The 26,527-nt window shown below is 32.4% G+C and overlaps 1 protein-coding gene across 1 annotated transcript; it reads left to right on the top strand.

The window, feature by feature from the left end:
• Positions 1 to 669: 669 nt before the first annotated feature.
• Positions 670 to 22,528, top strand: LOC111510301 (guanine nucleotide-binding protein subunit beta-5). The gene is made up of 9 exons (XM_074178413.1): positions 670 to 888; positions 943 to 1,079; positions 6,415 to 6,533; positions 10,746 to 10,872; positions 10,932 to 11,075; positions 11,280 to 11,420; positions 11,502 to 11,598; positions 22,059 to 22,225; positions 22,285 to 22,528. The coding sequence occupies exons 1-9, from the start codon at positions 774 to 776 to the stop codon at positions 22,294 to 22,296; spliced, it is 1,059 nt and encodes a 352-aa protein (XP_074034514.1). The 5' UTR covers positions 670 to 773; the 3' UTR covers positions 22,297 to 22,528.
• Positions 22,529 to 26,527: the final 3,999 nt, after the last annotated feature.

The raw sequence follows: 26,527 nt of genomic DNA, 5'->3' as shown, positions 1-26,527 counted from the left end.
TTCATTGGCAACACTGGATTCAATACCAAAAATGGGAAGTAATCTTACTGGGCCCATTTATTTCGAATTGGTTGCAGAGAACATCCTTACTGTGATTGTGGAAAAGTTGAGGACCTTAATCATATCATACTGGAATGCCCTATAAACTATATACCTGAGTTGGACCTATACCACGAATTTCAAAATCTTGGTTTAAAATCTCCTCTATCAATGCAAACCATTTTATACAATATGAACTTCAAAATAATGCTACTCCTAATGAAATTTATAACCTATAACAGAATTGACTTATAGTAGTATAATAATAACAAAATTACTCTTACAGATCCCTACTATTTATAACCTGGGTGCTACTAGTCCGAGGCAACATTTCGGGTGTGTAATGCTCCGCCGTTGCTCCGGAGCGAAAAACGTGACTTCCTTTGTTGTGCTATCTGTCTTATACCTACCTCAAAAATAATTATTCACCTGGTCAGTTGGTCTATACATTGTCTTTTACTGTAAATAAGTTAATGTAAAAATATATATAGTCATAATTGCAGAATAGGATGTTTATGGAATCACTTCGAGTGAGACAACCTAAACATCTGAGGGAAGGGTGATGGAACAAATCACCGATGACTGGCAAATTGCCGAAAAGGCAGAGCCATAAGAAGAAGAAGAAGAAGAGAATCTTACTGGGCAGAGTACACTAAACCAATGGGATCTTTGTTGTTTATATTGATTTTTTTATAATAGCCATATTTTTAAAATAAATAACTTTGACAACCATAATGGAAAATGAAAGTAAAGATGGTCCTGTTGAGACTATAGAGTCTTTGACAAAAGAGGTAGAGGCCCTGAAAAAAAAATTGGAAGATGAGAGACAAAAGTTGAATGATGTTACTTGTAGGTTTTTTATTCTGACAGAATTTTCGGAAAATACATTCTGTTACATTTCAGTGGCAACTGTTGCGGAACGCTTGGATATAATTAATTATATGAACATTAAACCAAGAAGAACCTTAAAGGGTCACCAAGCCAAGGTTTTATGTTCAGATTGGTCTCCTGATAAAAGGCATATAGTGTCTTCATCTCAGGTGTGTTTTTGCAAGAACTAGAAGTTTTATCTTAAAAAATGGGCTCCCCATTTTTAATTCCAGGAATAATATCTCCACCAAAAATATCTCCAGACAAATACATCTCAAAACTAAAGTACCCCACAAAAAAAAATATAAAGGAGTAGGTAGCAGGAGTTCAGCTATCATAGAAGTTTTTGTATATTTTATTTGGCAAAATGTTTTTGTCGAAAGAATTTTTTGTCCTGAGCCTTTTTTTACTGAGATATTCTCAGCTGAGATATTTGTAGCTGAGAAATTAGGAGGGGGTATTATATTTTTGGTAGAATATTGTTTAACACCATAGATGGCGTCTAATGCCTACTTCTTGAAATTATTTCTGTTTGTTATCCACTTTTTTGGGTTTTTTCACTTTCCACAATCTGAAAAAAATATGAAAATTATGATGGAGAACTTTTAAGTGTAGAAATGGCAAACTTTTTGTTTACCCCGATAAGTTACTGTGTAAAATCAAAGGATTTCTCACAAAGATAAATGTTCTATTTATCAGTAACTTGTTGTATTTAACACTTTTGCCTATCTAAAAAATTGCTAAGAAATAATATAAGACTTATCTTAATGTTTTGGAGGCCAAACTCTGCCTACGTCTTCAGAAATGGACCAAAAATTAAAAGATATATGCAGTTATTCCTTTGCTGATTATTTTCTCAACTTATATGTTAGATGTCAAAGGAGTTTTGAAATGTGAATTATGTCAATGTTGTTGATTGACTACTGAAACATTCGATGTAATACAAGGTGCTCTTCATTTTGCCACTATCTAAATTTTTCTTCAAGGCAGGTAGCCAAGTACGATCTATTTCTAAGGAGCTGTTCGAAATACAATTCTCTCCAGCAAACTAAAAAGTTTGCCCTTTCTACACTTGTATAAAGTTCCCCATTATAATTTTCATATTTTTTCAGATTGTGGAAGATGAAAATACCCAAAATAGGTCGATAAAAATTGATTTTTCTCCACAAAAATGACTTTCCTTTGATTTCTATGTGGTTTCATTCCAAACCTATTTGACCTGTAGGAAATTAAAAAATTTGAATACAGTTATAATAAAGATAAAATCCATAATTTGGGAGAAGGAATATGTTGCCTGCCTCATTCATTTTGTTCCAAACCCACATTTTTTTTAATACTGACAGATTAAAAAAAAATATAAAAAATACACCATTGAGCGAAGATGTATCAACTCAGTAAATTGCAAAAGTTGATACATAAGGAAAGTACATTTCCTCACTTATATAAATTTTAAATTTCATTTTTACTTTGCAATTATTTTGTGTGGAAAAATGAGTTCTTACATGATTAAAATTCAAATTATATGATTCTTGGGTAAGGTGTTTTAGTTCTGTGTTTGTCACTGAGGCCATTAAAATTTTCATTTGGACTCTTATACTTTTTGTTCATTCTTATGAACCAAACAAATACAGCTGTAATTAATTTTGAGATATATTTATATTGATGATGATATTCTTTCATTTCTGGCATTTTCTTTTGCATTTTGGAACTCTCCTATAAAAAAAAAGTAATATTTTCGACAAAAAAAAACTGTCCATATTTTGTAGGTCATAAATAAAGTATTGAAATAATCGATAGTTATAAATTAAAAAAAAAAATTAAATTTTTTTGTGCCTTTAACTTTTTTGCATTTTTGAAAACTTTTTTATGGCACTTATTGTGATATTTAACTTCTTCTATTGATTTCGGAATAATTTATATTTTGTATATCATGAATTTCCTGCTGAAATAGTGATTATATTGACCATAAACTTCACATTCATTATTTTCGTGTTTCTGGTACCATTATTGGGTTTTTGAAAAAGTTTCTCATAAGTATGATAATTATTATCTTCTCAGAACATTTTTTTTTTATTCTAGGGATTATTATTATTATCATTATCATTAATTAATATTAATTATTATTATTTGCTGACCCATATTTTATTAGTAATAAACGTCTATTTCAAAAGAGTGTAGAGTAATAAATCATGAAGTGTCATAAAATTTGCCTGAATTTCGTTGTCGTCCATGGGCGTAGGCAAATCTTAGGATTATTAAACTTAATAATTAAAGTAAATTAAAAATTACAGACATAGATAATAATAAAAGGCCATTTTTGGGAAGTAATTTGGTCTAAAACTAAGTACCTACATGTATTTAGGTAAGTAAAATTTCTTAAAAAAAGATTAAGATTAATTTTAGTGGTTCTTGTAAACTTATTTAATATGCAATTTGGGTTCATATACTTGAGCATGATTTCTCAAAAAAGGGTTAACACTTAGTTCCGAGGTGCCATGTCATTATAATAATCCCTTTTTGACCCTGCCCACCAATCATGCAATACCTATTAAACCCAGGTAATTAAGAAAAAGGGTTTAATTATATTGTAATGGTGTCTTAAACATTCGAGTTATAATAGTAATTGTTACTACACCAATTAAACGTACAGTGATATTGTGATATAGAAATAGTGAAAAAGTTATAAAATGGGGACATTTACTCCAAAGAAAAGAAGTGTAAAAAATTCTCCGCTATCTGTTTGCGAAAAAGTTATAATTTTAAATGTATATGATTGCATAAAACACGATCACCCTAGTTTGTCTGTGCAAGAAAGTGTTGAGCGATGTGCCCGAATGACTGGAATTGGACAGTCCACGATTTTTAAATTATTGCGAGAAAGAAAGATATCAGGCCAGGTAAGTCCATGCAAGAGAAAATCAGGAAGACCAATAAAAATCTTAGATGAAGACACCAAATGTGACATTCGAAGAAAAGTTCATTCGTTTTATTTTAAAAAGGAAATACCCACTCTTGAAAAAATATTTATCGAGATAAGCCAAGATAACGATATTCCTTGATATCTAGAAAACTTTTATGGAAAACTTTAAAAAGTATGAATTTTGCCTGGGAAAAGCACAATCGAAAGGCACTATTACTGGAAAGTGATGAAATTGTTTGCTGGAGACGAAAATATTTGACAACTATAAAGCAGTACCGCAAAGAGCAAAAGAAAATTTTTTATCTTGATGAGACGTGGATAAACGAAGGTTATATAGTCAAAAAAATGTGGCAAGATAAAAATATAACAAGTTCTCGCCAAGCTTTCATAGAAGGCCTTTCGACGGGTATTAAAGTGCCTTCGGGAAAAGGGAAGAGGCTTATAATTGCTCACATTGGAAGCGAAGACGGATTTTTAAAAGAAGGTTTGTTAAGCTTTGAGTCGTGCCGGACGGGAGATTATCATGAGGACATGAATTCGGATGTCTTCGAAGACTACTTCGGGGAATGTTAAAATTTCTTTCAGCTGATTCGGTCGTGGTTATGGATAATGCAAGCTACCATTCAAGGCGCTTAGAGAAGGTACCAACTTCAGCTTGGAGAAAGCAAGAAATTATTAACTGGCTGTCAAATATAGGTATTCAGTTTGAGACGAATTCAGTAAAGAAGGAACTACTAGCCATAGTAAAACAACATAAATCTCGCTTCATGAAATATGCCGTAGAAGATGTAGCAGAAAAGTATAAAGTAACTGTGCTGCGCCTACCGCCATATCATTGCGAATTAAATCCTATAGAACTTATATGGGCACAAGTTAAAAGATATGTTGCAAGGCACAATACCACATTTAAAATGAAAGATGTCAAGGTATTGTTTGATCAAGCCATTATGGAAATCACATCAGAAAACTGGCAAAAAGCAATCCAGCATGTTTTAAAAGAGGAAGATAAAATGTGGGAACTGGACAACTTGGTCGATCAGGTGGTTGACCCTATAATTATAACACCAGGGGATGATGACAGTTCTTCGGATGAAGACTATACTGATATAGAATAATTTAATTGAATTGTAAATATACTGTAGCGGGATAAGCAATCTGGACAGAGACCAGTGTATCAGTGACAGTGACACTTTTGCTTAGGTTAGGGTTTAGAATTAAGGGTAGTCTGAATAATTATTTTCTCGGAAGGTTCTCGAAAATTGTACCTAGTAATCTCTAGAACATTCAATTAGGGTATAAATAGAGTGTTGTTAAACGTTAAGGGAAGTTCACAGTTTTAGTATTGTTCAAGTGTCAAATTGTAATAACGTATCCAGTAAAGTTCTTGTCGTTTTTGTGAATAAATTGATTTAAAGTCCCCACAAGTGTTTCAATACGTAAAGTTCGTTCGTGTGTGTTTGTGAGTATTTCCCGATTTCGGTTCGTATATATTTTATTGTTACATTTTATATTTTTTTAATAACACTGTTCTGCTGTATTAAATTTTTATTTCCTTTAATATAATTTTTATGAATGCATATTCTTTTGGCAATTATCCCACTAGCGCGCCTCTGGCTCAGTATTTATCCGTCGATAACAATGGACAAATCCCTTAAAACAGGGTGATACCTACCTGCTCTTTATGAAACGACATAATTTTGCAATGCGGACTAGGGAAGTGACAGAATTTATTGACGGATCACCCTGTAGCGCTTTTGAATACTTAATGAGATTTTATTACTCTACGCTCTTTTGAAATAGACTATAGTTGTTGAAATAATAATAAAGACCAAAAATAATATTTGTATTTTTTGTATTTTTTATTCTGTTCCTGAATAGTTTTATAATTGAAATGGTGAATATTGAATTGAATTTATAACCTACAAAATATGGGACTGGTTGTCCCATATTTTGCAGTTATAAATTATTTACAGAAATAATAATAATGACCATAAATCTAAAGATCTTTTGATTTAGATCACAGTTATGAAAAAGTTTCTAATGCATATGATGAATAATGATCACCTTCTTGACATACAAAATGTAGTTTCAATAATAAATTGTTTGTTACATAGTTATTAGCTACTCAGATTGTAACAGTTCCAATAAATATTGAAATGTTCAATAAAATTTTATAATTAACTTTAAAAATGAAATCCGAATTTGGTAATTCAAGCATGAAACTAATTATCCCAGTATTTTTATATATAGACTGATGATGTTGTTTGGACTACAAATGAGTGGCCCCGTACTAATGTATGGAAGTGAGAAATAGATTCGATAAAAATTATTCATTTCGTCTTTTTTATATCATGGGTTCAATATTGAAGATTAGGCAGCATTTGTATTAAGGAAATTGGATTAAAAGTAATAACAAATCAGACCCATTGTCTAAATTATTGTTTAGTTTTAATTTAGTTTTTATATCCAAAAGCTGTTGTTCCTGAGGAACAGAAACAAGACAACGAATTGGTTTCTCATGTGGTCCACTCTACATTATGCGTTATTTTTTATTCCCTATATGTTTATTTATGAATTTGTACTAGGATGGGAAAATGATAATTTGGGATGCTTTTACAACTAACAAGGAGCACGCAGTTACGATGCCAACAACTTGGGTGATGGCATGTGCTTATGCACCTTCAGGGAATTTGGTAGCTTGCGGGTACATAGCTTGTAGATTATAGAAAAGGGAAAATGAACAGAATAATCTCACAGGTCCTATTATTACATTATTTAAAGAATGAAGCTACAGAATGCAATACCTTTTGAAATACCGATTTGAAAATCAAAGTTCCTAATTCCTAAGAAATTTATGAAGGTTCTGATGAAATATAAAAGGTGACTGTTTTTTTATAATATCTAGTTAAGAATATATAGGTCGAGTTATAATAAGCAGCAGATTACATTAAAGATGGTCTAACCTATTATAAACAGATACATTTTTCAAATTTCTAGTTTTTTTGTATGTTTCAACACATTGTATGAAGTTGCTTCGGTTAGTAGATTGTAGAACTAACTCAATTTTAAATTGAAAGGGGTGTATTTTTAGGAGAGAATTTTTCTGAAAGAAATATTTTTGGTTTTCTACTTCTCCATCTCTATACAAAAAAGTATTTTTTTTTTCTTTCATATAATTCAATATTTATATGAAAGTAGTTGATTCAAGAGGGCTTTTTCTTCTATTTTGTGTCTGAAAGTTACTTCTTTGCATAATTTATACATTTTGTGAAGAGTTTATTTTGAAATTAATTGAATTATTTTTGTCTTTAGAAGTTTCCCACATTAAATAAAATTGTCAATGTATTTGCTAATTTCCAGCATTTCATATCCAATTATGAGAAGTGTTTCATGTGTTATGTTATGTTTATGTTTTTATTAATCTAATACAAAACATATTTCCGCTATCAAAACTACACTATTCTTTAGAGTTTTTCACCACCCAAGTTCATCTACCAGTTGACGCCATATGGAGATAGCTATTCTATTTCTTAAACTAACTTCCCCTTTTTGTATTTAAGGGGTTGACTAACACTTTCGCTTTCAGTCACTCATCAAAAATATTCTGAGAACTAATTAGTGGGAAATTTTCTGGAAAAAATCCAAATATATATAAACATGAGATGATTTATCGGACATACCACTCAAAAAACTGGAAAACCATAGTCACGTGTTTCAGGCTTTTCGCCCATCATTAGTATGGTGCAGCCAAGTGCAATGATATGCAACACTTGGTTGTCAAAAGAACTACAAATGCACGGAGCCATCAGCAGAAGCCAGTACTGTTACAATATTGTCTTTTCAATTAAAAATTGTATAAAATGATGTATTTTTACGTAAATTCTGTTCGACCTTGATTTCTTGTCCTGTTCAAATGTTAAGAGGAGGGGACTATCCACACTGAATAACCACTTAGACATACAAAATAAATATAACAATTATAAATAGGTATGACAAATGTAAATGTATACACGTATATGAAGGTCAATTTCACTAGTTCGGACTTCCATTGTCTATTATATAAAATGATTTGAAATCCCTGAAACAAGTAAAAAAGAATAATTAAAAAAGAATAGTTGAAAATAACAATTATATTAAGCAACAATAAACCTGAAATGAAATGATAGTAAAATAACCTACAAGTAAAAATATAATAATTGAATAAATAAAAATTAAAGGAATGCAAAAAGAAAATAATAAAAATAAAAAAGTGTAGAGATTCCAAGTCACGTTAGTTCACGACGTTTCGATTGTTGGTATCTACAATCGTCTTCGGGTGATGACTGGACTGATTCCTCCGAGAGATGACTATTTTATAGGTCGTTGAAATACTTTCACTTTCTCTACTTTCCATTTTCCGCTTCACTGATTCCGTGAGAGATGACCGATTTGGCGGGAGTTGGTCATTTCTCGTTTGATGATGGGTTTCCATATGTTTCGTATATCTACGCTGGCCTGACTGAATACGTTGTTGGACAACATGTATGCGGCTTCCCTAAATTTTCTCCTGAACCAATGTTCCTCTCTGTGCAAGATCTCAGCTTGGGACCACCAGCAAATCAGGAATAGCAGACCATGTTTGGACCCATCAACACAACATCGAGTGGTCCCAAGCTGAGATCTTGCACAGAGAGGAACATTGGTTCAGGAGAAAATTTAAGGAAGCCGCATACATGTTGTCCAACAACGTATTCAGCCAGGCCAGCGTAGATATACGAAACATATGGAAACCCATCATCAAACGAGAAATGACCAACTCCCGCCAAATCGGTCATCTCTCACGGAATCAGTGAAGCGGAAAATGGAAAGTAGAGAAAGTGAAAGTATTTCAACGACCTATAAAATAGTCATCTCTCGGAGGAATCAGTCCAGTCATCACCCAAGACGATTGTAGATACCAACAATCGAAACGTCGTGAACTAACGTGACTTGGAATCTCTACACTTTTTTATTTTTATTATTTTCTTTTTGCATTCCTTTAATTTTTATTTATTCAATTATTATATTTTTACTTGTAGGTTATTTTACTATCATTTCATTTCAGGTTTATTGTTGCTTAATATAATTGTTATTTTCAACTATTCTTTTTTAATTATTCTTTTTACCTTGTTTCAGGGATTTCAAATCATTTTATATAATAGACAATGGAAGTCCGAACTAGTGAAATTCATCACGAAACATTGTCAATCACCTTCAAAGAAACGTATATGAAGGTCATTGTGTATTATCACTTTAGTATTCATCATGTCATGACAAGCATTTTGATAATTCTAAGACAATTTTAAAATTTTTAAATCCTTGATCATATCTATGAAATAAGCTAAATCATTTTATATTTCTTCGTATTCATAAATAATAGAATACTTTGCAGTTAAGGATTTTGGCGTTGACAAAGTTATGTTATTGTTTGCTTGGCAAATTTAATATATTCTGTAACATTGCTATCTCAGAAGTATGTCTCTTTTTGATGATACCAACAGTTTTCATTGTAAATACACAAGATATAGTCAGGATTTGTAAAATAAAAAAAATAATAGTGATCATTTAATTTGGCATTACTTAAATAGTATAGTTCTTTTTTTTACAATCAAAACTCATTAAATGCCTGTTGCAATAACCCTAGAAAGCAATTCCAATTTTGAAGCAATTTTTTAGTCTATTACTGGTTTTTTTTTGCTCTTCAATTTACTGAGATAATATGGATTATCCTAGGTTAACGTTGAACTATCAAACAAAAAACAAATTATGGTTCATTTTAGGCTCCTTGGACGGAGTGTCCAAGTTTCCAGGTCTATAGGTTTTATGTCTGATGTTTTAACTAGTAGAGATGAGATGAAGTGTTCTAGTTGTCCTCACAGCATATACTTTAGTATGTACTGGCGTATGCACGCTACCTTATCGCTTTTGATAAGGCCTATCACAGTAGTAGACGATATGTCAGGTATAAAAACCGACCAGCAAATCGGGAAAATAGTTTTGACACATGATTTCGGTTTTTTTATTTCATGCTATTTATTTTTTCATAGTTCTCAAAAGTCTTGACTCAAAATGAATACAACGCCTCAAAAGGTTAAAATTGTGGGTTCGCCTCTAAGCCTCAATGTGCCAAATACATTTCTTGTTATAGGACCGTCTGCAATGTTTGATGTAACCTATTAAAAAAATATAGGATTAATATCTAAATGCTTTATTTCTGGTATTGCTGGATGATCACCTAAATTATACAAGATGGTAAATTGAATTTGGTAGGATTGTGAAATTGAAAATATAATACTTGCATAACTGTTGGAAATTCAAAATAGGCTCAATTTGAATATAGGAATTGTTGAACAATTTTCAAGTAAATTTTCAGAAATAAAAAAACATTATTTTCTTCATCCTATATTCATCCTATATTTCTACAAAATAAATAGGTCATCAATGAAACAAGGGACTCAATTTGTTGGTTGGATGTTCTAAAATTTCCAGTGTTTTGATTTCTCATGTACTTAAATAATATAAACAAATAGTTATTTTTGATTTTACCTCTTCAGTCTCTGCTTGAAGTATCCACTCAAATATTCAAATATATTGGAGCCTAAAATGAGCGTAAAAGCACTGTAATTTTGAATTTTTTACGAAAATTAAGGAAGTGTGAAGATTTACCAACACAATATTAAAACTTACATTGAAGTAAAGTCTACTTTTTTCATACTGCAAACACAATTATGGGTATAGAAATTTAAAAATTATAGACCAATATTCTGTAATGTTCGTCACTGCCCCCTTGACTGAACTGTGTAAATATAGTTATAAATTCTTGAGACCGTGAGATTGTTTTTCTCATTTGCCCATATCAGCATTTGTAGTTCTGAGCTTCATTTATTTTTTTTATTAGGGGTTTGGATAATAAGGTAACTGTTTATCCCTTAAGTCTAGACGAAGATGTATCACTACGAAAAAAAACTGTTGGAACTCATACTAGCTACATGAGCTGCTGTATTTTTCCCAATTCAGATCAACAGGTACGAATGCCCACTTTTTAATTGATGATGTTTAGTAGATCAATCCAGTGTTTTTGCAGATTTTGACTGGTAGCGGAGATTCGACGTGTGCTCTATGGGATGTAGAGTCGGGTCAGTTGCTTCAAAGTTTCCATGGACATTCAGCGGATGTCATGGCAATAGATTTGGCCCCTTCTGAAACTGGAAATACATTTGTTTCTGGAGTTAGTATCAAGCAAAAACACTATTATGATCAATTTTTATTTTAGAGCATCAGCTTGTAATGTGTTGTTAGGTATTTAGGCCTTTCAGTTCTGCAAAATACAATAAGTATTTTGTACATTTGGTACAAGATTCGTTTGATAAGATTAGTACTAAAGTCGGTTACAGATTTGGAATGATTTAACATGAACACTGTATTTTTTCAGAGTTGCGATAAAATGATTTTAATTTGGGACATGAGGTCTGGACAATGTGTCCAATCTTTTGAAGGCCACGAATCAGATGTGAATAGTGTGAAATTCCACCCTAGTGGTGACGCTATCGCAACTGGCAGTGATGATGCAACGGTTTGTTTCAATTATTTTTTCTATATTTTTAAGTAGTACGTAATTGTTGAATAGACTATTATTGATATTTTTTATTTTCAGTGCCGGTTGTTTGACTTGAGAGCTGACAGAGAAATAGCAATTTATACTAAGGAGAGCATAATGTTTGGTGTGAATTCTGTTGACTTTTCTGTATCAGGTGAGTTTCAGTTACTTCTCGAGCTCGACAGAAAGAATTTTTTTCGATATTGAATGTTTCAATAATTGAATTTGAATTTTCTATTGTAGAATTGTGTTGCTTGCAATTCTGACAATGAAACTAATGAATTCATTTAATGGAACTACCAATGAACTGGTAATAAATATGAATTATATAATAATATCGCAGCAGAAACAATTGATAATTTCTTCAACATTCCACTACTAGCCCATTTTTGTGACAAAATAGTGCTCCTGTTATAGGTCTCAGATATATGGTGCAATTTTTGTAATCTAATATAAAATTCATAAACCATTATAGTTTTAGTGGATAATTAATGAATACCAATAATACTGATACATTCAGTGAATATTAATTTATTTATCTACACTATCTAAAGCATTGCCTATTTTTTACAAAATATTTAACAAATTTATACATATGTACTGTAACGATAATCTATAACTATCAGCTAGATGTAAGAAAATATAAAAAAGACAAAAATAAGCCAGTTAATTACAATCTTTTCACAGTATTTTTAAACGATTCCAAAGAATTGAAAATTTCTTAATCTACATTGTATGTGTTTGCAAGTCTCAAAATTCTGCCTATAGACTCATTCTGGCCATAGGTGGTATGATAAAAGGGTACTGTATTACTGGTTCTCTTTGGATCCAAATTTAAAATTATAAGTTCAACGAGTTTCGGGGAATTGATGTTACCATTGATCGTTTTGTAAGTTAGTATAAGATCTGAATCCTTTATGAACCAGAGTAATCAAGTTAAAAATGTCCAATATAATTTTATAGTTATATTCATCAATATGATATTCTAGGTGCAAGGTTTTCCAGAAGTATTTCTTTTAGGAGTGCCACCATATAATTGATTCTACTAGAACTTTAAAACAATTTTGATATTCAACATAATAACACCATTTTGAGTTATTAGTCGCGTCGTATCCTTTAGATACAACAAGCCATAATGAAGCTTCTCTTTGCAAAGACAGATAGTCAATCGGATCTAATCATCGTGCCAAGCACTATCTAGTATTTTAAAAATCAGTTAGCAAAGTATATCTCAGAAATAGCACAAGCACGATAGCTAATCTGTCATCTTCAAATTGAGAATATTGAATGCACACATATTGGCAGCAGTCTACATAAAATATACATATTCAAAGGAGTGTTGCTAGAAGCCTATGGGTCGACATATTTTATAAGGCTTGAAAGTGCATTGGCATTGTATACCTGGTCAATGTGAGCTCGATATTTTCCATATTTGGCCGCTATTGGGGTATTGATTCCATTCTGGAGAACTTTTCTTCGAATGGTCAAGTGGATATTATCTTGTCCAAGTAATATCATCGGTTGTTTGTCAATTTCAGAGAAAGGAGTTCCTTGGAAATGTGAAAGCCCCTCCCAATCAGTTTATATTATTGGAGAGATGCATTAACGAGACAATATTTTTTTTTTAACATAAGATGAAATTAATTTTTTGGTGATCAATTTGTCGATTATTTGATTTGGATGTCCAGACATAACTTTTCACTTGTGATGCACTATTTGAACCTTTGGTGTAGTAATGAATATTACTTGAATTTTACCTTAACACCAAACCGTTATTTTTAACACCTCGACATGTGTTTCAATCACCAAGTGGGATAAAACTCCGGTAATATTCATGAATTTTCACTATCAATTATCTTATTGTCTGCTTGTTCTCAGAGACGTTGGTGATCTTTTGAATGGTATTTCCTTCTGTCAATATTGTTCATCTTCAGTTTCTGAAGTCGTTGATATACAATAAAAAGGGGGTTGGAGATAATGTGGATCCCTGGGGAACATCAGCGTTGATGGTAAAAGTTTTTGAGATATATCCATCGACGACCACTTGCAGGGAACGTTCTTTCAGGAAGCTGAAGAGCCATACACAAAAATGATCCGACAAGCCAAAGCATCGAAGTTTGGCCACGAAACCCTCATGCCACACACGGTCAAAGGCCTTAGAAATATCAAGCGCAGCAGCTCTTGATTCTCCATGTTTCTCGATTGCGTTATGCCAAATATGGGTGACATACGATAGAAGGTCGCCTGTTGATCTTTGTTTCCGAAAGCCATATTGCTGATCGCTCAAGATGTTGAAGCCGTCCAAATATTTGATGATATGGTGGTTTACGGCTTTCTCCATGATTTTTTATATCACAGATAGCAAAGCGACTGGTCTATAATTATTTGTAAGATTTTTCTTGCCCTTTTTGGGAATAGACTGAACGCGAACAATCTTCCAACAAGAAGGAAAAACCCGTTTCTTGTAAGACAGGTTGAAAAGTCGGCAAAACACTGATGCGAGTTCATTTGCGCACTTATCGATAAGTAATTTCTGGCATTGTGGGTTCTAGTGTGGGAATAGTGGGTGGTGCCTTTCCAAAATATCGACTGTGGAGTGGGACGCAAATTGTTCAGGTAGTGAATTTGTTTTTTCTATGGCTGTTGTTGCAATTGAACCATCCGCTTTTGTTAGTGGTGTAATTGTGAATTCTGTAAAGTTCTGATCAACAGCTTCAGCTACCGACCAGAAGGATCTAGACCCGTTGGGATTGGCAAGCAGTTTATCCCTAATTCTCTGATTGTGAAGTTCTTTGCTTTCATTTATCCTAATTTTGCAGCTGTTGGGAGCATTAACAAACCTATTTAGGTTTTCAACAGTTGTCACTGTAGACTAAACACCAAACCGTTATTTTTAACACCTCGACACGTATTTCAATCACCAAGAGATCATCTTCAAGATGAAAATTAAACTTAAAAAGTGGAAGTTATTCTGATGGATGAAAAATTTTATTTTATTTATACTACGTCTTCTCTATACAAAGCCAGGCACAGAAAATGCCTTTTCAACATTTCATCCATCACACATACACTGGGTGTCGGTTCAAAGCTCTGCCATCTGCTATATTATGTCCTACAGACTTATACCCTGAGGCCACATTAGGTACTGAAAGTAGGTATCTCACTCTCTGTACCCCGCTTCTCACTCCAGTTGACACTACACTATGAAAATAAACCATATGACTGAACAAAAGAAGAAGATTATACTAGTTGACGTCTATTTGTATACCTAACCATAACAATTTGAATAAGTGTCAGCATCTTGATTATGACTATGTAACAGTCTACAATTCGAAATTGGCAAAAAGGGGTTTATTTGTGTTCAGATTGTCTCCCAAACAATATACAATGAAAAGTGGAAAATGGAATGTTACAGTAGTTGAAGTAAATGTGATAATCTCCGAAACATGGATGCGTGAAGGCGAAGAACTCTTTTATAGTTTCAAGAATCTCAATTCTATTTATTCCTTAAGGTTGAAACGTAGGAGTGACATAGTAATATTTTTGGAAGAAAATATGGATTACGAAATTGTCTTAAAAGATCCTGCATACATTGAAGTAAAAATATCGCAATTTAACATTTTGTTGTGTGATATGTACTGATGGAGAACTCCAAAGCTCTTCTGAAGAGACTTGATGAAAATCTTCAAACATAAATAATACAAAACTGGAATGTTTTGTTTTTGGAGAACTGAATATTAACATTCTGAAGAATGCAAACAAAGTATTTTTGCTACCTGGTCAACCTCTCTTTCAGAAAAAGTGACTCGACTCTGTGAAAAATGAACTTATAGTCAAAAGTAAATTTTTCACGCACTATGATATAGTGCGTCAACAGACGAGAAAATTTGTCTATTGATTACTTCAACAATACACCTAAAATCATTTTAAAAAACCGGGCAGTCCTTCGCGTTACTACTAAAATGTTAGAGCATTATCTGAACCTGGCTCACACACTTGAATTTACGGATTGCTGAAAACTTGGGTCTCTCAACTACAATGACTATAAAAGTGACTGCTTTATTGAAACCAGTTTCTTCAGCAGGGATGGGGGTGTATTAATAAACATTAAAAAATCATTTCTCACGCATCTAATTTAGTCTGATCCCTCGATCGAATAATTGTTTTTTTCTTCAATAACAAATCTATAATTGTTACCTACTGTATATTTTCCACCCAAATCTATACCTACTTCATATCAATCTTCCTTTGATCAGCTAATCATCATAAGTGAGCAATATGCTAGTGCAACCCTTTTCCTATTTGGTGATTTTAATCTTCCTTCGGCAGTATGGGGTTTAAATGATTATTGCTTCGTTGCTTCTCTCTCTGTACCCAGCTATTTAATCTGAGATTGATTCTATTGAAACTATATCCAACATCTGTGTTTTCCTCAATCTTTTCCAGTCCAACAAAATAATAAGGCTGTTGACTGTCCTGTTTATTCTTCACTTGAATGTTATTTGCCGTTCAAAAGGGTATTACTATGACTTCTTCTCGTTGACTCAATTATTATTTACTTTGTTCTGCACTTCCCGTGAGCTGAAGAAGAAATCAGCTCACAAGAGCGCAAGGTGTGGAAAGCTATGCAGCATTTAGTAATTTCAAATCTAGAGGTAAATTTTTAGCAAGACAGTGTTGAGCAAATTGCATCCAAGGCACTGAACATTCTATTATTAATAATGTTAAATCCTTTTGAAAATGTGTAAGCAGCAATGTGTAAGCAAATATAATTCCAGCTAGTTATGGAATCGCTCTGCAGTTGATTCAGTGGAATGTCCACTGCGCCACCTGCAAACAGAGCCAGGAAACAACTCCACAAGCATACTCTGGGGTGGGAGTCGGAATAATGATTAATATTCCGGAGAGGTGCATTATGACTTGCTGTCTAGTCCCCAGGTTTCGTCACGAGTTCTCTCTGAGGTCTCAATCTAAGGAGTAGGCAGATTGAGACCCCGGTGTCTCATATCAATTTCTTGAAAATGGTTCCAAATCGGAGCCGAGTATATATACGAGGGTGGTCTGAAAAGCTTCCGACCTCAATATGAATATAGCATCACTTGTAAATAAAAGCTAGTGAATTTTGTTGTTCATCTGTTGACAGTAACTCACCATTTTGAACACGCAGTTGTTATGTAACCGTCGTTTGAGTGAGTTGATGTATTGAAAATGACAAAATCGAGTATCGAGCTTTCATTAAATATTTGTTTTTGAAAGGCAATACGCCTACGAAAATCAAAGATGAGTTGGATTCTGGTATGGGGACTCTGCGCCGTTATTTACCACAGTGAAATTTTGGGCAGCTGAATTATTTAAATGTGACCGTAAAAGCATGGGAGACGGTGAACGTTTAAGACGTCCAAAAACTGCAACTACTGTCGAAAACATCGCCAACTTTCATCAAATGGTGCTAGACGACCGCTGAATTAAAGTGAGAGAGATAACAGAGGTTATGAACATGTCAAAAGAACGTGTTTGTCACTTATTAAATGAACATGTAGGCATGAGAAAACTGTCCTCGCGTTGGGTGGCACGTTTCTCACGTTAAACCAAAAACGTGTTCGAATGAACATTTTCAACGCTCTGTTGACGCAGTTTTGATGCCGATTAATTACTGTAGATGAAACTACGTGGTAGGAGATCATCATGAAAAAAAACAGTAAATTTAATTTCTCATTTTTCATGAAACTTGGATCCACCATTATACGCCCGACACGAAAATACAGTCCAAACAGTGGAATTAAAAAAAAAGCAAAAACTGTTTTTACAGCTGGGAAAGTGAAAACGACTGTTTTTGGGATAGTCATAGAGTTATTTTGATCTATTATCTTAAAAAATAAGAAAATCATTATAAGAGCATACTACGCCTCATTACTTGACAAGCTGAAGACAGAGAAAGAAAATCCTGTTTCACCAAGATAACGCACCGTCTCACACCTCAGCGGTTGCCATGGCAAAAATCCACGAATTTCGGCTGGAAATACTTGACCTCATCCACTATATCTAGCTCCTCCAAGTGACTTTTTTTTATTCCGTCATCTAAAAATTGTGCTCGATGGACAGATATTTTCGTCAAATGAAGAGGGAATCATCTTCGTGAACAATTATTTTGCTGAGTACTATTTCAACGGGTTACAGAGATGGGAACATCCGTGGGAGAAGTGTGTAGAGTTGAAAGGAGACTACGTTGAAAAATAAAAAAATATGAAAAAATGTCTTGTCTCTTTGTTATTGGTTCTCTGAGTCAGGTCTGAAATCTTCTCCTCATGGTTGAACTTTTCCTCACCCGATATATGTGATGATGATATTTTGACTGCTATCAAAGAAATAAAATATAATGCTTTAGGTATTGATAATATAAATATCAAAATGATTTCTTTAGTGATACCACACTGTATTGATGAAGTTAAATATATTTTTAACGAGTCCTTCAGACAGGGTATTTTTCCAGATGTTTGGAAGGTTGATAATATAATTTCAATTCCGAAAAAGAACCTACCACGTTCAGTGACCTTCGCCCTATCAGCATTCTACCCTCATTCTCTAAAATATTCGAGAAAAATGTTTCGCGTCAACTAAGAGCTGTTCTCGAAGAAAATCGAATACCCCCGTACGAGCAGTCTGGGTTCCGCAAAAAACACGGAAGACAGACTGCCCTCTTGAAAGTACTCGACAATCTTGAGAGATTCAGAGATCAATCAAAAGTCACCATTTTACTACTGTTTGATCAAAGTAAAGCTTTTGATTTGGTTAATTTCGATTCACTCATCAACAAGATCAAGTTCATAGGGTTCGATGACATTTCTCTTGAATGGATGACCAGCTATCTCACAGGCCGATCACAGAGGGTCAACCTGGATGATTATTCATGGTCATCCCTAAAAGAAACAATCTCAGGTGTACCGCAGGGAAGTATTTTAGGACTCTTGATGTTTTCAGTGTTTACTTTTAATTACCCCACTTTCTTATCATATTGTCAAGTTCATCTATACTCAGATGATATCATATTTGTCTTCTCATAACATTGATACAGAAACTTGCGTGGCCAATATAAACACAGATTTGCACAAAACATTCCTATTCTCGGAGAATCATGGACTGAAAATCAATCGAAATAAAACTTTGGCCTTATGCATAGGGTCTCAAATACAAATAGTAGAAACTCAGTGTAACTTTAGGCTTACCTACTTTCGTTAACGCAGACACTGACTGTAGACAGTGCTAAAAATCTTGGAGTAACCATAGATAGCTGTTTGTCTTTCTATGAACATGTGACAAACATTTTCAAAGTATCATTCTTCAAACTCAAATCGCTATATAAATGCAACTATCAGTTATCAGAAGAAATGAAACTCAGGTTAGTTAAAACTCTTATTTACACCCATATCAAGTATTGTTGTTCGGTGTATTACAATTTTTTGCCGCAATATAACAAACAGAAGTTACAACGTATACAAAATGCTTGCATGCGATTTGTATGCTGTATACCATATGGTGCACATGTCACCCCCATTTTTGTCAAAAATGAAGGAGCTGAATGTGAGGTATAGAGTCCAATATTTGATAAAAATGTTTTTGTTTAAGTTGCTTCAAACTAAAACACCTAGTTATTTATATAGTTTATTAAGCAGGCTTTCTGACATACATATGGTCAATTTGAGAATTAACTCATTCAACATACCTAGGCACCGTACTTCCAAATTTCAAGGATGTTTTTTTTATATAGCCCTTTATATCCGAATGAAATTTTACTCCTTTTGAATCATAATATTCATCAATTCAAGAAAGAAATAAAATCACAGATGCTTACTGCTCAGTGCTAATTAAAAAAAAATTAATTCAATGTATGGTAGTGCAATGAAATTGTTAAATTGGTAATGGTAAAAATATTAAGATTTATTAGCAATTATTTGATGTATTATTTTTTCTTTTCTCTTTTACTAATATTGAGAGTAGAAGTACTAGTACAAAATCAATAATTTTTGAGAGGGTAAGAATGAAAGAAAAATTCTGACATTAAATCGGGGTCGGTGGCTTATTAATTTTTGAGAGGGTTAAGAATGAAAAAAAAATATATATATATACAAATATATATATATATATATATATATATATATATATACTATTGTATTATTTATTTCATAAAACTTTGCAATATCGTAATTTTAACCTATATATATATATATCATATATATATAATATATATATATATATATATATATATATTATATATATAATATATATATTAGGTCCAAATAAATTAACATATAAATAAAAAAACACAATAGAATATAATATAAATGTAAATGTACAAATTTTCATCTAATCTTTAACCTCAGATTCGGCACTGTTGCTACCGCTATCATCAAAGTGAATTATGATTGGTTCAATATTGTGTTCAATACGGTTGTCTACGTCCCACATCTTTTGCTCTTCTTTTAAAACATGCTGCATGCATTTCTTCCAGTCTTCTGCAGAAACAGTTCGAATAGCTTCTTGTAGGTGATGTTGCACTTCCACTAATTTAAATGTACTGTTTTCTCGTGCCACATATCCTTTTACTTGCGCCTAGATTAATTCTATTGGGTTTAATTCGCAGTGGTATGGTGGTAACCTTCAAACTGTAATTCCACGACTTACGCCATTTCATCCACTGCGAATTTTTTATATTTGTCTGTGTGTAATTTTGTTAGCTGAAGTAGTTCTGCCTTTAAACTATCTTTGTTATATTGGATGTTCTTATTAATTAACCATTCTTGAATTGCTGCTTTTTTCCATGATTGTTTCGATAATGGTTCTAAATGTCGACTATGGTATGGGGCATTCTCCATGACGATGACAGACCCAGGTTCCACAAGTTGAATGATGCCTTCAAATCATTTTTCAAACACCTCGGCATTCATCTCTTCATGATAGTCGCCTGTTTTCTTAGATTTAAATATTAATTCACCATCAGACACCCACAGTTTCCTATGATGTTTAACAACAGACAACTCCGTTTCCAGATGGCTGTTTTATAACCCAACTGACAAACTTTCAATAAAGGCTTGTCGTGCACTTGTTATATTACCATGACTGCCATACTTTTTTGACCGAATGTCCTTGGTAACCCCATGTCTCGTCCATGAATTACAATTTTTTTTTTGAGCTTCCGAAATTCGTCAAATTTTTTCTTAGATAGTTTCTTCTCATGCTATTGGGACCAATTTATGATCGCTAAGTGCCGCCAGAACTGTTTGTAGTGTGGGCAGCTCATTCTGAAAAAGAAACTGTGAATAGTTATGCGTATAATGGTTTTGGCTTCTTCATCAACTGTGATTTTTTTTCGTCCGCTACTAGTTTTTGGCGTTTGTACGTCCTCATGAATTTCTGCTTCTCTTAGTATTTTGTAAATCGATGATTTTGGTACACCGGTATAATCAGAGCACATATCAACTAATTTATCTTTTGTAATTGTGGAACTTAATGATGTAGAAATGCTCGGTTGGTTATTCGGAGGTACACACGTATAATTACAGCACATATGCACAAAGTCATCTTTTGGTGGCTGATGATCTCTTTCAAGACAGTGAAATACTCGCAGTACAATTTGTTTTTCTCTTACTGACCGAGACTTCGACCGTTTTACCTTTTTCGACGTGGAAGGCCCGACCATGTCTCCCATTTTTTGAGTAGTTTGAGAACGGTGTAGAAATATAATTATGTAACGCTTAAACACTTATTAGCACTATATTTTTGTTATCACAACACGTCGTTGCTGACAAACTTAACTGTAAAACGTACAATTCACGCTGTATAATTCACAAACCAATGATACGCTCATGGCTGCAAGTACATTAGTGAGGACTGCAACGATGAGATGGAAGTTACGGTAAAGTGACAAAGACAGAATATCGTTGCGTACAGCGTTGCCACTAGTTGTAATAAATATCTAACACTATACAGAAAATAATGAATTTCAACTGATCAGTAATCAGGAAATGTATAAGTATTACTCATTACAAGCTCATTACTGGTTTTTGTCATAAATAATACCTTTTAATCGTACTAGTATTGTGTATTATCTATAATTTGCCACAACCTACAACTCTACTGCTTACTATATTTTGATTCTGCTATAAATTGGTAACATAAAATTTAGATATGACAACGCGCTTTACTCTCAATCATTATTGGTTTTACTATAAATAAGTATGTTTATAATTATTTTCTTATACTCACTGTATAATTTTTGGGAGGGGTGGAAAATAGCCTTTGGCTAACCTTTTCCTTTTATTTATGTATAAATGTATTTTTATGCATAATAAACGATATTATTATTACCATTATTATTATTTCAATTTCACTACATTGAAACACACTTTCCACACCAACAGCCAACGAAGTTAACATAATCAGAAGATGAACTACAGTCATTATGAACTACACTTGATATAGTAAATACAGTTTATTTTCTGATGATATCAACATTTTTGGTATAACATACCTATAGAAGGCTATTTCAGTTTTAGCAGGGTTTGTGTAGATTCATGCTATGCCAGAGAAACTAGCTCTACCTCTCAATGCAATTTCCAGGTCGTCTCCTGTTTGCTGGTTACAATGATTATACAGTGAACGTTTGGGACACTCTCAAATGTGTGAGAGTTTGTCTCCTATATGGTCACGAAAATCGAGTTTCGTGTCTACAAGTATCTCCTGATGGAACAGCTCTCTCTACTGGCTCTTGGGATTATACGTTAAGGGTGAGTTATTATCATTTTTACATTTGTGTGTTTTAAAGTTATCTTTTGATCTTTTGTAGGTTTGGGCTTGAAATGTAACGATATGCGAACTAAATAGATTTTCATGAGGGACAACAGCAGTCACTCAACTCAGTTAAACTAGGTTAGAATTGTAATGAATAAATAAATATCGATGTTAGGTGTCACAAAAACAGTTTCAAAATGTGTCACTTACTTGCAGTTTACCAAGATACATGTCTAACGATAATGTCATATTAAACACTTAAATGTAGAGCTTGTATGTGTAACGAAATTCATTATCAATTTGGGGTGTTTTAATTGCTAAAAAACCTACATCACTTCTCTCAGTTATTTAATATAGCCACAAAATGTACAATGATTGATGACTGAAGTTTTTCCAGTTGACTTTTTTTGCCTACCCACTAATAGAAGTCAACTTATGAGTGAATTTAAGTGGAAAGAAACGTTTATTCAATTTCTGAAACAGAAATAAATGGTTTGTCATTATAAACATAATTACAATATTGATTGTTGTTTTTTAATTTAATACATTTTTGCCATATTATTTGATAAAGTTTATTTTCTCTAAGACGATCATGCAGAATTGGGCGAAATTGTAAGTTTTATTTATTAGAGAAGAAAGTTAGAGGAAAGTTGAATTTCCAGCTTTGAAATTTAAAAAATATCTTTCTGAGTAATTTTGAAAACTTGCTTCATAGGCTATTTGCTGAAATAAGTTTTCTGAAGGTGGAACATTAAAATAATGTTAATACCTATTTTGTCGTTCCCAAGCCTAATGGACCTTTTCACTGATATTGGGAAAACCGTGAAAACTACGATTGATAGTACTTCGTTTTATATTTTTCATAATTTCATGTCATTAGTTCAAAATCAAGAAAAGGATTGTCATGACGTCACTAACATTTGATATAAAGTTGGCAACACCGCAAAACTTATTTATATGGCATAATTTGATTTTATTCTTCCTGTATTCTTGTTCTGACTGTGGGTTAGTTTCAAAATTAATAATCATTTCATATTACGAAACAGACTTTATATTTGGAATTTTGTAAAAGAGATATTTGATTGAGTAGAAGTTTGAATTGAATTGAGTAGTACTATCGTATATTCATCTTGCTTCACAAAAATCATATACATTTTGGAATGTGGTTTGAAAAGAGATTAAGTCTCGATTATATAGTCACAGTCATTTTTTAGACTTCAATTTTTTTCTGAAGAATAAGGGACCATTTTCTTATAGTACTAACCAAAAATGATGTCAAAAAAAAACTTTCCAATATAATCATCACTGAACTTCAAAATATGGATTTTATTTTCAATGAAAGATAAAACAATGAATTCAAATTCATATCCCAACATTTTTTTCACTTTTCTTTCAATTTTCATCGCATCCCTACTTAAGTTGCAGTAATTTTTTCAATTACCGATAAACTGTAAGAATAATATTTTATAGGAAATATGTCATGTTTTTGAGGTATATTAAAATAAAAAAAGTAGTTAATTTGAAAGTACTTTTTTTGTGTAATTGAATGTTCATGTGGAAGTACTTATTTTGGGTAGTACTTATTCAGTTTGTATCTGAAAGTAATTTCTGTGCATGATTTACACATCTTTGCAAAGAGCTAAAAAAAATTCCTAAAAACTATGTCTCCTCAAAATGTTTTGAATTTTTATGTGATGGCATCACATCTGTCGAATGTGGTATTTTAAACGCAGTTACTTATACGAGAGTGAAGAAGAATTCTGAAATCGCTGAAACGTATTTTATATGAAATTTAGTCTTTTAAAAAATGAATTGCCAATGAATTGGCTGAAAAAATCTTGTCTGAACTATGATTGAGTGAATATTCAAAAATTATATTTTTAAAATATTAGATACATTCATAATACATAATATACCAATCAAAAGTATGAAGCCTGTAGAATATACAAAAGTTGGGTTGGCTTTTTTCCAGGCGTTTCATAATCTACTGAATAAATTATATTTATTATTATCCTTATATTTAATTGATCCAATATCCTGTGAATCATAGTATAGAAAGGCACATGTTTGTTTTACACTTTATTGATAAGATTGTTTGTATCTTCAGACAAAGTATATTTTGATTTGATTTATTTAAAGTAATAAGTTGACAAGTATAAACAGGTAAGTCAAAATTAGTGATTTACATTCATCTATTCAAAAAATATATCTTGTATCAAAATGAGCGCTGTTATGAAAGTTCGTAAAACAGCACCTACCCGGTGAAGAATACGTATCGAAAAGGATACAAATGGAATAAACTGTTTATAAAGACTAATAACTTTTCAGAAATGCAGAAAATCTCAAAAACTTTCTAATCTGACAAATCATATTTAATTTTTTTCTAATCAAAACAGCCAGTACTGGGTGCTCCAAACTCCGAAAGTTCATGAAGTCTCGACAAGTTTCAATACATTCCCACCTTTCGAGTCAAAATGAAACAAGATTCAAAACTCGAATTTGAAAATATTAATAGGTCAGTTAACTAGTTTAGTGATCCAAACATTTTTTTGAAAAAGGGGGTTGGTTGGGTAACAGGATCAATTTTTTCTTAAAAAAACAATTGTATTCTAGCCAACGTTTCGAATTTAATTAAATTCTTCTTCAGGGCTCTGTAACAATGAATTTTCATGAATATACCTTCCACAAAACTTATTTCAATTTCACAAGAAATAATGAGTTCTCATTTAAATTAATCACCGAAAAGTAGTTTTTTCGTGTTGATGATGATACTACTTTAAAAATCATCAGACAGATACGTATTTGAAAAATAAAAATTAAAAACACATTGCAAACAACAAATTTTCGAGACAACACCAACACAAAACGACATGAAACAAACGAATGGCTTTATCTCTGATTCTGATAAGGTGGTGTTTGTTTTTTAATCAATGTCAGAAAGAAAAATAAGGAAAAAGTTTAAATTATTCAGGTATTTTACGTATCAAATTAAAATATGCGGTATTAAGGCCATCGACATCTCTTCTAGTGTCAACACTATCGCATTTAGGGATATGTATCATTTCGCTCAAAAGTCTTTTTGATAAGTATGGTTGAACATCTAAAATAGTTGGATGATCAAAATAAAAACATGAGCCACATGTGGCAACGGGACCTTGCACACATGCTTACCGGTGATCGACGCCGATCACCGGCGTCCAAAATCGGTGGTGTGTATGTGTGTGAGGTATTCGGCACATTTCTTGTCTATATATTTATTTTCAAGCAGTTTTTTAATCAGTTTGTTGGGTTTGTTTTGATTTTTTTTTGTTGTGGTAAAATCTTATACGTGTCGTTATCATTCAAAATTTGTGTAGCTTTTTCAAGAAATTCATTTTTATTCATCATAACCGTCGAGTTACCTTTGTCAGCTTTGGGGACAATTATGTCAGTATTATCTTTCAGAAACACATGAGTGACTCTAATGTCATCAAAAAGTTTTTTTATTTTCTATGAATCTATTAGATCTTGTGAAGTTGGTCAGAATGTTCACAGCCTTGTTAATTTTTTCTATCTTTTCTTCCTCGATAATTTGTGATGTACCAATTCAACATCAATGATGATATCTTTTAAAGGAAAAATCTTATTGTCATAGGGTAAATTGAATTTATTATATATTAACATGTTAATAAAAAATGGCTGATTAATTGTTTGAATTATGAAATACCAAATAATGTTCAATATTTATTGAGTATGGGTGGTCAAAAAGACCTTTGAGCGAAATGATACATATCCTCAGATGCGATAGTGTTAACATGAGAAGAGATGTCGATGGCCTTAATACCACATATTTTAATTTGATACATAAAATACCTGAATAATTCACACTTTTTTCATTATTTTTCTTTCTGCCATTGATTAAAAAACAGACACCACCTTATCAGAATCAGAGATAAAGCCATTCGTTTGTTTCATGTCGTTTTGTGTTGGTGTTGTCTCGAAACTTTGTTGTTTGCAATGTGTTTTTTATTTTCATTTCTCAAATACGTATCTAATATGTCTGATGATTTTTAAAATAGTATTATCATTAACACGAAAAAACTACTTTTGAGAACTCATTATTTATTGTAAAAATTGAAATGAGTTTTGTGGAAGGTATATTCATGAAAATTCATTGTTACAGAGCCCTGAAGAATAATTTTATTAAATTCGAAACGTCGGCAAGAATACAATTGTTTTTTAAAAGAAAAAAATGATCCTGTTACCCAACCAACCCCTTTTTTTAAATTAATAGGTTAGTCTGTTGGGTGGATATACTA

This window comes from Leptinotarsa decemlineata, unplaced genomic scaffold (assembly GCF_025532065.1).
Source record: "Leptinotarsa decemlineata unplaced genomic scaffold, Ldec_3_MD MMD2_tig00003798_RagTag_RagTag, whole genome shotgun sequence".
Classification (NCBI taxonomy): Eukaryota; Metazoa; Arthropoda; class Insecta; order Coleoptera; family Chrysomelidae; genus Leptinotarsa; species Leptinotarsa decemlineata.
The sequence above is the reverse complement of the archived record's forward strand: the minus strand, read 5'-3'. Positions and strand labels throughout refer to the sequence as shown.

Excerpts from the sequence above, each read along its gene's own strand:
- LOC111510301 (XM_074178413.1), top strand. The coding sequence starts at position 774 with ATGGAAAATGAAAGTAAAGATGGTCCTGTTGAGACTATAGAGTCTTTG. Across the intron at positions 11,076-11,279 it reads GAAATACATTTGTTTCTGGA|AGTTGCGATAAAATGATTTT; the intron begins GTTAGTATCAAG and ends GTATTTTTTCAG. Across the intron at positions 11,421-11,501 it reads CTGGCAGTGATGATGCAACG|TGCCGGTTGTTTGACTTGAG; the intron begins GTTTGTTTCAAT and ends TTTTATTTTCAG.